Source organism: Gouania willdenowi, chromosome 15 (genome assembly GCF_900634775.1).
Source record: "Gouania willdenowi chromosome 15, fGouWil2.1, whole genome shotgun sequence".
In the NCBI taxonomy this organism is placed as follows: Eukaryota; Metazoa; Chordata; class Actinopteri; order Blenniiformes; family Gobiesocidae; genus Gouania; species Gouania willdenowi.
The window spans coordinates 9,932,133-9,945,616 of NC_041058.1; the positions used below are offsets into that span (position 1 = coordinate 9,932,133).

The 13,484-nt window shown below is 37.5% G+C and overlaps 1 protein-coding gene across 3 annotated transcripts in view; it reads left to right on the forward strand.

Moving 5' to 3' along the window:
* Window positions 1–13,484, forward strand: part of bicc1a (BicC family RNA binding protein 1a) — a 66,416-nt gene that overhangs the window by 37,114 nt on the left and 15,818 nt on the right. For all 3 annotated transcript variants that reach the window (XM_028469460.1, XM_028469462.1, XM_028469461.1), the window contains 4 exons: window positions 1,026–1,079; window positions 7,426–7,608; window positions 8,938–9,189; window positions 11,766–11,897. In XM_028469460.1, the coding sequence (XP_028325261.1) occupies window positions 1,026–1,079; window positions 7,426–7,608; window positions 8,938–9,189; window positions 11,766–11,897 (621 nt within the window). The remainder of the gene's footprint in view (window positions 1–1,025; window positions 1,080–7,425; window positions 7,609–8,937; window positions 9,190–11,765; window positions 11,898–13,484) is intronic.

Below are 13,484 nucleotides of genomic sequence, written 5' to 3' on the forward strand. Positions count from 1 at the left end.
GTCCATTTACAGACTGCCACATATGATCATCCCGCTCTTATAACGAAGGTTTTTACGAGGAGTTTCAGTTTTTATGTATTTAAACGCTGGTCAACTTTTGAACTCTTAATTTTTGTTCATTTGCACCATTTCAATGTTTACACATTCTTGCAAAATTCTTTGTATTGTGTATGTATTGGTTTAGGCAGGTGTGGGCAACTGACAGCCCAGGGGCCACATGTGCCACAAAATGACTCCAAAAATAAACAAGAAACGGAAAAATATATGACGACAATAAAAATACACAAACAAGGAAAACACAAAATGAGATAAAGAAAGTCTGGATGACACCAAAAACACACATAACGACAGCAAAATTATACAAAAATAACTGAAAATGACAACACAAAACAAACAACGACAAATACACAATGGGAGAGAAAAATATACTGACGTCAAATTCACACAAACGACAGCTAAAATTCCAGAAATACAAAAGTAGACAAAATGACTAAAAATTCACAGAATGAGTGGAGAAAATATGCAAAATAACACCAGAAATGACCAAATTAAAACAAAAAACACACAGAAAAACAACAAAAACACACCAACCCTGTGTTAATGCCAAGATGGGTCATCTACTAATCTACTAATAAAAGCAAGAAAGGTGTGTGTGCATGTGTGCGTGTGTGTTTGTGGAGTGAATAGTACACAAAACGACAACAGAAAAGCACAAAAATATACAAAAAGGCTCCAAAGACACACAAAATGAATCCAAAAAACATACATTACAAAAAAATACACCAAACGACAACAAAAATATGAAAATGATTCAAAATACACAAAACTAAATATTTATACAAAAAATACACAAAATGACAACAGAAATGCACAAATCTACACCAAAAAAGATACATAAAGACACAAAATGACTCCAGAATCACACTACAATGGCAACAAAAGACAATAATTATATAAAAAATTCACAAAAAACAACAGAAAGATACAAAAAATAAACACTTATCATTGCTTTTATTTGTGAACAGGTATCCATCGCAGGGCAGCCCGGAGGAGTTGAGGCAGCTCGAGTGAAAATAAGGGTGAGTTGGACGTCTACGACTTTTAACTTTACAAAAGCCAAAGCATTGTTAACTTCAACAGTGAAGTATTTCCCCAACTACCAACTAAACTGAATAAACACACTGAGATTAATGTTTGTTTTGATGTGTTCAACAAAGCTTTCCCTGCTTGCATAATCTTCTTATGAAAATGAAAATTTAGTGGAGGGTTGGTGTAATGGGGGGAAAAATTCTACAATTAATAACATTTTTAACATTATGCATTATTTAACACTTAGTCAAATAAAACCACTAGTCTTTAGCATCCCACTTTCTAACCTGATCTCACAGAGGCAGAGCCTCAAGGTTACAGTAGTTAACTGTGCACTCCAGGCGTAGTTTAAACACTCCCTCTGAGCCACAAGCACCATTCCTGATTTATTCCCTGACCACTTCCCTCACAAGGTTGTAAAATACGAGCGCTAGCCTCACCGCCATTGGCAAACGCGTCTCAAAGCCAAGTCCACTCTCCAGCTTGAGTTTCAGTATAACTAGAAGTTTGACCTTGCTTCGGTGCTGTGGGCAGGGAGTCCTGGTCTTGGTGCGATTGTTTGGCTCCGACATGGATTTCAACCTCACAGCACTCGCCAATGTTGAACATGTTACTTTGCGGTGATCAGACCAAAACTAACATGGCCGTGTTTACACTAGAGAATGAATGAGTGAGGGAAACGTGGGATTGAGTAAAGGGTTTGAGTTATTTTCATAGGCAGAAAAGCATATTCTGCATTAACACTTTTGTAATGGGTGAAAGAAAAAGAAAATAACCTAATTAGTGTTGACCTGAGAACCATAAAGACTCAAAAATTAACCAGTAAAGGATTAAACCCTGTTAACATTTTGTATCAAAACATATAAATATACTGCATTGCGGTAAACCCCCAATGTATTACATACAAAGCCCAAATGGACAACAACCAGAATACCTCAAATATAATATTTTTTTAGCATTTGCTTACTTTAAATTTAACTTTAACAAAGAAAAGCTGTTCCTTTTCTTTTTTTTTTTTTTACTTGTGTACCATTCATCTTATAAACTACTGACGAAAAGGACAGCTGCAAGGATCTAATCTAATCTAATTAATTTTATTTGATTTAATTAATACCTGAAATGATGTTGCGGGACTGTTTCACAAGGCATCCTTTTCAAAGTTCTGAAATGTAGTAGAAAGATCCACTACTGTTAGAGCAAGAGTATAGTCCAAGGTCCAATTCTTGCTGTGAAAGTAATTCCTTGACATAATTTGAAACTTAAAGCAGCTACCGACATTGTTTTTTATTAGATAAAATTGTAGTGTATGCCTAATAAATCAATGAATCAAGCATCATTTACTCCGAAAAGAAAGTAAAAAAGCTTGAAATTGCCGCTTGAAAGTTTCCTTTCATATCCACCCTTAACACCGTTTGTTGACATATTCATGCATTGCATTGCATTGTGGGAAGTGCAGTCCTGTAAACCAGTGCATAGAAGTGTTTTTACTTCATTCTTCCTGTGGTTTCTTGTGTTTTTTGCCAGACAAAGAGGACTGTGATTGTTTTACTTTGTTCCCAGTATTCCTCATGATCTCAGAATGAAGTGAAAACACATCAGTGTATCTGTCTCCGCTACTCCACATGACCACATCCCACAATGCAATTCACTCAAATGTCAACAAACTAAGTGTTTACAGTAGAGATAAAAATGAACTTTTAAGCAGCTATTTCAACCTTTTACATCTTTCTCTTGAGCAGATAATCTTCCGATTTATTTATCAATGAGGCACATATATATTGATATATTGATATTGATTCTTTAATGGGGGCACAACAGAAAAAACTTTAAAAACCAGTCAAACATGTTTTAATACACTAGGAAACCAAATTAACAGGTGAGAGAACAAAGATACCCAGAACAAGCTTTGCATGTTTAAAAGTGAAATGTTTTTGTGTAAAAGTTGGGCAGTTGTTTAAGCAAATAATTCTGGAAAAACATATTTGTATTCACAAAAAAATTGATTTTTTTTTTACTGTGGCCAAACCAAAATGCTGCAATGTGAAACTGTATATACAGTAAGCAGGAGTTGACCTTCATTTGTGACCCCCATCATGAAGTTTAGCGGTCTGTGTACCATCAGGGTGGGCTGTCGACCACATCCCCCTCAATCTCTCTTGAGGGAAGACTTAGCGAGCATGTCCTTTTTTATCCAGCTGTATTAGCAGAGCTGTAATGTTCATTTACCATCTAAACACATCCCGATGGACGTGCCTACGAGATTTACTGCATTACTTATGTTCTCTGGAGTGGGGCTCTGTTAGGATACGGTACAGGTCAGTTGATAATTCAATGAATTCTTGAGGGATTTCTTGAAGCTGTCGGAGGCAGAGCTGGCAGGCAGGTGATTAAAGGTCTTACCAGTTGCTTTACTTCAAATTAATTTTTGTTTTTTCTTCATCTCTCACCCACAAGACAGGACAACAGAGAACTGCTCGTTTTATATTACACCCAATATTTGCCAGGGAGACTTTTCTGAAAAACCCCTGAAGTCGGCTCCCCAATAAAAATCAGTTTAGTCTTCATTCAGTGACTGACTCCTGCTGCTCAGTTGTTTTTTTTTAGTGCTTTCCTCTATGTTGACCTATATTCCTCCAACGCTCAGCGAAATGGTATGAAACGTGATATAAATGTAAGGCTGAGCACATGTGGGACTGATCAGGAATGCATTTTTTTGGTAAGAGCAATTCATGCTGCCTGCCCTTCACTGGCAGCCAAAACCATATAGTGGCGCTCTGCCCGAAGGCTTAGTGTTTGGATTACTCTGTGCGTGTGCGTGTGTGCGTGTGCGTTTTCTACCCTGCTCATGCATAAGAATATGTGTGCACGAAGTGAAGGTTTCCTGTCAGCTTCTATTTTGTCTGAATGGGACTGTGATGCAGAAGGTCAGGCGCTGACTCTTGTTATGCGACTTTCCTCAATGATGAAATGTTCTATGTATGACCACCAGACCATTGCCTGAGACAATAATCGTGCAAAGAGCAGTCGTGTAGCCATGAATGTTTAAATGATGAGATTCCACTGTGTCTGCATGCATAAAACATAGTTATTCTTTCAGTGGTTGTCCATTGAGCTGCTGAAACGGGTTGGCGCCTTTTTCTTTTCAGGTTTATTCAATCTGACATGGTTACATGCCATGTTGTGTCACATTTGGCTTAAAGAAAGGCTGTTTTTTCAGCACATCAAAGCAGACCTAAAAATGTAAAGATATTCAACACGTTTTTTACATGGTGCCCAAATGTACAAAACAGAATCAGTCAAAGTGCTAACTCACTGTGACATTAGGAGCTATTTTGTACTTAAAACTGCATACACATAACTTTATAACTTTTTAAAATCCCATATTTAATATACTTTTTCAAGTCCAACAAACCAGGCATTGGTGTTTTGACCTCCATAAGTAAAAGACTTTGAAACAAAATGATGTGCTATCCTGTATTGTTACAGCTCCTGGAAATTCTAATTTTTAATCAAATAAATCAACCAACTAATATTTATCTTTATTTAATTAACACCTGTCTTACAAATTCACTTATTGATCAAAGTGCTTCACAGAAATTTGCAAACTTGATTGACAAAAGTTGAAAATGATAAAAGGGTTTAGAGACTAATGCTCACAGAAGTAATTTAATATAATAAGTAAAAAGATGACAAATAAGAGTCAGAGATTAAAACAAAAAAAGCAGAGAAGGGAACAATTTTTCATTTATAAAACATTAAAGTTAGCATGAATACAACCCTAAAAATTATTTTAAAAAATCATGAAGCACGACATACTGTAAAAGCCAGACTGAATAAATAGGTTTTTAGCTTGCGTTTGAAAATGGTGATACTCTCAGCTCCTCTTAGATCCCCATGCAGGCTGTTCCACTGTCTTTAGAGCATTAAATTAAAAGAGAAGTCTCCAAAAGTAGGCCACATTAATCAATAAATAAGGATCATTTGCTCAAAAAAAGAGATGTAAAAGGTAGAAATTGCCACTCAAAAGCCACTGTAAAGACTCTTAAAAAGGTTTCACGCATTGCATTGTGGGATGTGGAGTCCTGTCGACGGATGCATAGAAGTGTTTTTACTTAATTCTTATTGTGATTTTTTTCTTTTGCCCCAAAAACTCTGCCAAAGTGACTTCCCAACACATTTTTGGTGTGAGACTGAAAATTGCGTCAGAACAATGGTGAATGTTTAAACGGTTCAGTGATGTTTCCCATCATCTATTTGCTGATGATCTCCAGTTGTACTGTTCATTTAAGACCTCTGAGGTCCACAAACTGAGGTCCTTAATCAATTGTCTGACACAAGTGAAGAAGTGGTTCAGTGATAATAGTCTTAGACACTTATTATCTCCCCAGATAGTGCTACTCCCACTATAAAACAGCACTTGAATGATATGATCAATCAATCAATCAATCAATCTTTTATTTGTATAGCGCCAAATCATAACTAATGGTATCTCAAGACACTTTACAGTAGAGCAGTCTTAAGGACGGACTCTTCATTTTATGGATACACACATATGCATATATACGTATATGCACATATGAGCCTTTGCTCTAAAACAGTGGTTCCCAAATTTTTTGCAGTCATGTACCCCTTCAGACCTTTAACCTGAAGCCATGTACCCCCTACTCCTGCACTCACAAAAAACATGACATGTCATAAACAACGTAGCCCTACAGTGAAATGTATCTCTGAATTTGACCTATCCTGTTGAGGAATAATATATAATAAAAAAAATAATAATAATTTGTAAATACACAAGAAAACAACTCATTCAAAATGATAACTTATCAATTTGTTTCCATTTTTAGCCAGCTGGCATTGAAACAATATTCTCATTTTAGAAAAACAAATTTCCAGATGTTGTTAATTTTTTTAACAGTAATGCAAAATATTCATCATCATGAAACTGAAATGCAACTTTAATGGGAAGGGTGAGGTTGAAAGGAGGCAAACAACTTAGTGCTTACTGCTCAGAAACACTTGTAAACCAGTTGTATTTTTATTACTATTATTTTTTTATTATTATTATTTAAAAGGTTTCCTCATTCAGTTGTAGCCTATGTATATGTTCTTAACAGGAACTATGCACAATAATAAACTTGTAAATATGTAATAGGAACTACCCTATTAAAAACAATAACCAGGAATAAATATGTGCTCTCTGGTAAAGATAGTAGCATGCATCTCCAGTTTTTTTTTGGTGTGATTGCATCTCAGTCTGAGGCTGCATGAACCACAGGTGTACCGCAGCGCACATCTTTGTCCACTGCACGCTGAATATTTGGTCTCGCTATCGCTGTTAGGCGACGCTTAACTGTCGGCCGACTAGTTGAAGTAGTGACAGTCGACATCGAAGGACAATTGATGTCTTTTAACCACTTCTTCGTTTTTAAAGGTTCATCAAATGAGCACCAGTCACTCACGGGTGTGAATCAATCATTTAGATTTACGTAAGTCTGCGAGAGCAGGGCGACTGGCCATATAATGAATGAGCTCACCACTCGAGGGTAGTCTTACAAAGGCCAAGGCATGGAGGCTCCTAACTGCTGATCTATTCATATTCTAGTTTTCAATTATGTGACGCTGTTTTAAATTTTTCATCCACGTAACCCATGTGACAATTTTCATAACCCACTTTGGGAACCCAGGCTCTAAAACAAGGTTGAGGAATTTAGGGTTGATCTTTGACGAGTTCATGTCACTGGAGCGACACTGTAGACAGCTGGTTAAGAGCTGCTTTTTTTAGTTGCGTAACATTGCCAAGCCCAGGTCCATGATGTCCAGAGAAGAGCTCGAAATGATTATTCATGCATTTGTGTCCTCGCGCCTGGGCTACTGCAACAGCCTCTTCACATGTCTCAACAAAAAAGAACTGGCTCGTTTGCAGTCGGTCCAAAACTCAGCCGCGAGACTTTTGACTAACACCAACTGGCTTCCTGTTGAATTTCGTGTCCAATTTAAAATCTTGGTGCTAGCCTTTCGAACCCAACATGGTCAGGCTCCCTCTTACATTGCTGACCTCATTAAACCTTACAACTCGACTCGGAGCTTGAGGTCGTCGAGGCAGAACTTGTTGATGGCTCCACGCATCTGACTCTGGATCTGTGAAAAGCACTATACAAATAAAGTTTACTAAGTTTACTCAAATATTTAACACTCATCACTTTAATACAGCTAGAGTGGAATCTGTCTTTGCATAGCCACTTTATTCAAGCCTTTTAATGGATAATAATGTCTAAACACATGCATAAAACTATTTCTGTTTCACGTATTTCCTTCCGCTCCCTTTTATTCCAGGAGCTGCTACCTCTTGTGCTGTCTTTTGAGCTCCCAGCTATCATGCAGTCCGACCCCAGCTCCCCTGCCGTGCAGCACATCTCACAGACCTACAACCTCACAGTGTCTTTTAAGCCTCCAACACGCCTCTACAGAGCCACTGGCATTGTCCGCGGCTCGCAAAACAACGCCAACGCAGTAAAGGTGAGTGAGGTCTAGTAACTTGGAACTCAACAATGAGAGTTAGAGTTGGTATGCTATGAGAGTTGAAAAAATTCATCGGTTGTACTTTTGTTAAGGCCAGGGATGATGATTCCAACTGTCTGCTTGCCATGAATCTTAATTTAAAAATGTAAAATGCTGGGAACAATGATTAAATAAAGGACATTACTTGAAACCTCTGTAGCATTAAGAACGAAAAGAAAAACGTATAGCCTTCTACCATTACTTTCTCTTGATTACTTTTTTTAATTTTTCTTTTTATTTATCTGACTTTTTAATGCAAAGCAGGACCAAATACATGCCAAAATAAAAAAAATTTGCTACTGTCTGGGCCAAGATGTGCACAAACCTTTAAACTCTTTTCTATTAATTCAGTGGGATTCTCCACACAGTTACACAGCAAAGATATTTTGCGTTCCGTTTCACCAACCCTAAACCACCTCATTTGAGTAGCTTTTTTTGCCCCACAAGGACTGAAAGAGTGTTGAAAGTTATTTAGGTGTTTAAAAATGTATGTCTGATGATTAAAGTGGAGGGACGACCCTGCATCGCTGTCAGGTTTTTCCTTTTCTTACACCACTGGAAGGAGCGCTTACATGTGGACGCACATTGATGCATTTCCTATTGGTCTGCCAAGGAGAATTAGCATCAGTTTTGTCAGCAAATTGTTTCCACCAGCGAGTTTTTTCCCCCAATTCTGAGTTTATTTCTGTTTGACATTAAACTGTCAGGCATTTTTAAGTTGCATCCATTCCAAGACAAATTATCTTCTATTCACACAGAAATTGTGATTCTTCTCAAGAACCTGAGAAAATATATGAATTAGTTTGTTTGCACGTCGTTTTAACCTTTATTTTAATATCTCATTTTTCACGATGAAGCTAAAAAAAAATATTTTTAAACATTTGTGTCCTCACAATAAAAGATAAATCAACTCAAGAGTTTTTTAGTTTGAGTAAAATTAAACAGAGCTGAAGTCCAAAGAAAAGAAGGTGAAATGTTCAAAATAAAACCAAACAAGCATGGCACCAATTGCCTAACAATTTTAAAACTATCATACAAATACTTCAATAAACACAGTGGTTTTTGTTGCTTCTACTGCATTTTGAAAATATAATATAAACAATGTATTTGAAGGCTAACAGGTGATATAGAATTACTTCAAAGATATTTCAGACATGGAATAGTAACAAAGTTTCATTATGCACCTTCAGACCCTTCATCTATAGTGCGTTTATGTGATATGTTGCGTATCGCTTATCGATATTGAAATGTGTTGTTGTGACGGACGTCTTTGCTCTGTGTCCCCAGAGAGGAACCGCTCTGTTGTTAGAGCACCTCGCTGGTAGCTTGGCGAGCACCATTTCAATCACTTCCCATTTGGACATTGCACCACAGCACCACCTCTTTATGAAAGGACGAAACGGCAGCAACATCAAGCACATCATTCAGAGGACTGGAGCTCAGATCCACTTTCCTGACCCCAACAGCCCCCAGAAGAAATCCACAGTCTACATTCAGGGCACGATAGAGTCTGTGTGCCTGGCACGGCAGTACCTCATGGTGGGTACCCACAGTATTCTCTAAGGCAGGGATTCTCAACCCTAGGGTCGCGAGACACCAGATGCCTTCAAGAAACTAAGCGCACGGTTCGAGTGTCCGTGCTAGCTGTCCTGGCTAGCTGCTGCATGTTTAGCATTGAGGTGGTAGCAAAGGCTGCAAAGCTCTGGTGATAAGGCAACGCTTTCTTGTATAATTTGCACACAACTAGGCTTTAGCTTTCCATCTGGTGTTTTTAAAAGAGCAGCTCAGTATTCTCCCGTCTTGTTATTGTAGTCTGTGCATCAGTATTAGAGGTATACCGGGAACTCTTGAAATAATAAGGTTCCGCGCTGTTTGGATTTCCAAAAAAAATTGCGATTAAAAGTGTTATTTTTTAGCGCATTCATTTTTCCTGTAATTAATTAATCACAATTAAAGCATTAAAGTGACAGCCCTATAAATTACCCAAACCCACTTGCCAATATTGACCCTTTTTACCTCTTACCATTTTTGGCCACTCTAATTTGAAACTTTTAACTAATTTCTGTGGTTTTTAAAATCACTTTTCATTGAAAAGGTTGAGAACCACTGCTCTAAGGATTATTGCTTCTTAGCCGTGTTTTGTGCTACTGGGTTTGCTTTACAAATTTCCTTATTAACTGCAGCATTATAATAAATCTTATTGTTCTACTAACATTATTCTAGTGTGTGTGTGATTAATACAACAGTTTTTTTTTGAGTAGTTGTTGAGGAGAAATTAAGCATGATTGCTGAGAGGCTTCTGAGTATAATTTGAATTGATTTGGTTGGTTTTACTGTTATTGCTAAAATGTCTCCTTTATATGAACTCTAATTATTTTGGGACGCAAGACAAATCTGATTAAAAGATCAACATTTACAAAACAATAAACAGGATGTAGAAATAATAAAATAAAAAAAAAACATTGAACGGATAATTAGAGCAAGATTATTTTTGTCTTCTTTTGAATAATATGTTATGGTTTCAACTGTTCCTCGAAAAATCCACTTTGATCTCAATATATTTCAACTGACAACTGCCAGTCTTCATCAGAGGTGTCTGCTAATGGCTTTGATGTTTCCCTTGAAGTCAAAAGGAGTAATTGTCTTTTTAATTAATTCTTCAAAAAGACAAAAAGAATCTTGCTGGAATTATTACTCGGAAGTCAAGGAAACTTCAAAGGAAACATCAAAGTGATCAGCAGACGCCTCCTAAGAAGACTGGCAGTTGTCAGTCGAAACATGTCAGGAGATCAAAGTGGATTTCCTGAGGAACAGTTGTCTGAATAAATAAAACCTTAACATGACATTAAACGAGATGAGATTCGAGGTTGAATCCCGTTCTGCCCGCAGTTTGTTCTACTTCTTTGTAGCCTAACAGCTACAGTGAAAGCTGCTTTGCTATGATCTTGGCCATGAAAGGAAGGTTAGCGTTGGGTCTATAGTTAGCCATTGTTCTTCTTTTTTTAACAGAGCTTTCACAGCAGCTACTTTCATGGACTTTGGTTAGTTTTTCTTGCTGCATTCCTGCATGCAGATGGATGCAATCATGTCACAATGTGCTATTCATATATACATGTATTTCTCATACATGATGATTAGTTTGGCTTCCTTACACCATGATAACTGCAATAGAACCCCTGCAATTCAGAAAATTTGTGTTAGCATTAGTGTGTAAAACCAAGGGCAGCTTCTTGTATATAAACTTTCTTTGGTTAAAGTGCTCAGTGGTCACTTTTGTCTTGTTGCCCATGACCACAGCGGCTAATCTTTCTTTGGCCTGGAAGAAAGAGGAGGAATATATATCCAGTTTTGAAGCTTAGTTGAATAAGTGGATTTTTAATTATTGTACGCCTTGTACTGTCTTCAGTGTTGCTGGGAAAAGTACCGTACGTCCCAGCAGTAAACAATTTTAGCTTTTTGTTTGGACATCCATAATGCAGGGCAGTAATTCGCCTGAGCTGCCTTCTCTTTGTCTGCGGTCTCCCAGTTGGTCCTAGCGACATTTAGAAAATGCCAAAGTTTTCATGACTATACAAGATTGTTTCTCGTGGAATATTTCTCTGCTGTTCACATTCTTGTACAGTACAACAAACCTGGTAAAATGAAAAGCGTATAAAAGAAAACATTGGAAAGCAGAAGGGGTAGGAGTGCATTTTTTAGTCGTTAAGTAGGAACAGATCAGTCAGAAGAAACACGCCCCACCACAGTACTGTACTGTGTGATTTGGCCTCTTTCTGCCAGACTGTAGATTACGGTTTAAATCTTAGCTTGGCTCTACGCGCTGCTGCTAATTACACCCCATCACAATGGGAGAGCCATCATCCTCTCCGACCAAAATATAGTCGTCTGTGGGCTTTGTGGTGGTAATCAGGCAAAACAGATTGCTTTTGGTGGAATTTCCCCTTTCTGTGTGGAACGAACCCAGTGGCTATGTCTTACTTTTTGTTCTACAAATTACAACGTCATAAAGCAAATGGTGCATAAACAACAAACACATGTTGTATGTTTTCACGGTTTTTATGGGTATTTAAAGAAAGTCATTGTAAGTTTAGGTTTAGACATTTGTCTTCCCACAGGGCTGTTTGCCACTGGTGTTAATGTTTGACATTAAAGAGGACGTGGAGGTGGAGCCTCAGTGTATCACGGCGCTAATGGAGCAGCTGGATGTTTTCATCAGTATCAAACCAAAGCCCAAACAGCCCAGCAAGGTAAGAATATTTTGAACATTATATAATTCATCAGAGAACTCAATTTCCTGCAATCTGCAGAATGTTGTACTGCTACAATGTTTTGTTCTAGAGAACGTACTGTAACTGTGCAGTCTATGGCTGTGTTCAAAATGGCATACTAACGTACTACTGATACTAAGTCTGATGTCAAAATTAGTATGTAATGCATTCACATTAGATAGTATGAAAAGATTGAGTATGCGAGAAATACCTAAATGTATACTATATCAGGAATTGTTTTTAATTATGCACGCTGGGCACACAAGTCATATGCAACAGCCCCATGATGCATTGGGAGCGGAATGTAAAATCATCCTGGAACCGGCTTCAAGCTAAAAATCCCCTTTTCAAAATAAAAGTACCTCTTCTTGTCTTCTAATACAGTAGGTTTTTTTTTAACGTTTTTGTAAATAAGGCTCTTATTTTGAAGTTAAACGGAAGTTTTGTCAGTAGCACCGAGATGTCAGCATGAAATGTTTTCGTGAGATCGGTCGTCATACTAATCATCCTAATAGCATATAGTTGACAGTATACGGTACCCATTGAGTTTGTAGTGTATAATACGCAGTGTGCTATTTCAAACACAGCCATTGTCTTATGTGTCCATCTTTATTATGAGTCTGATATGTGAAGCTGGCTTCTTTTAGCCATTTAAACACATCGTTGTTTCCAAAATGTTCGTACGCAAGGGTCAAAGTGAGGGTACCAGCACACACAACTTCACGCTACATTTAGAATTATACGTCACTAACTTTGCGTAGAAAGTGTCATATGCATCTTTCAGGTCACATTTTGTGCAGCTACAATGGTTATAAATGAGGCTTATTAATCTAAAGTTTGACTCTTTGTGTTGCCCACCTTCTATTGGCGCCTTGGCTCCTTTGCCAAAGCAGACAGGGCTGCAGATGGAGGTGTGGAAGTGCCAGTGTAAACACACACCCAACACAAGTTGTCTTAAAAACCCTTCACTGAAACATTAAAGACCCCTACATGTGGGTGCTTTACCCTCTGATTACTGGAGCCTTACTCTCCCCCTCATCCTTTCAATGTTTATGCTTCTAATCTTGTCCAAACTCCCTTTTTCCTTCTGTCCTTTTGAGTTCGACTCCCCCTCAGTCTCTCTTTCACCCCCTATGTTCCCTTGAGTGTTTATTTACTACTCACTCCTACCCTTGGTTTTCTCCTCTGTCTTATCGAGTCTTTTTGCCTCTTACGCATTTGTAGGGTATTTTTGTATTTTTTGAGTTATTAATGACGATACATGGAATTTGGGTCAATGATATTCTGTCCAACTTCATTTCTTTTAGTTAGAAAAAGGTTTAGATGCATAAAAAGGTACCAAATATGAAGTAACTTCACTTTGGTTTTTTTGGTTTTTAAATGTTATTTAGTAAATTACTTCTATAATTTTTTGTTATTCAAAATGTCAAAATATCATGTGGTGTGACTGTCTGGCCACTACTGCTGTTTAAAAAAATCTTTAAAATTAGTCTAACTTTATTCGCATTTATTTTCTGCCTTTTTTAGTTGTATTTTACTAGATTTCTATGTTTATTTCCATCATAA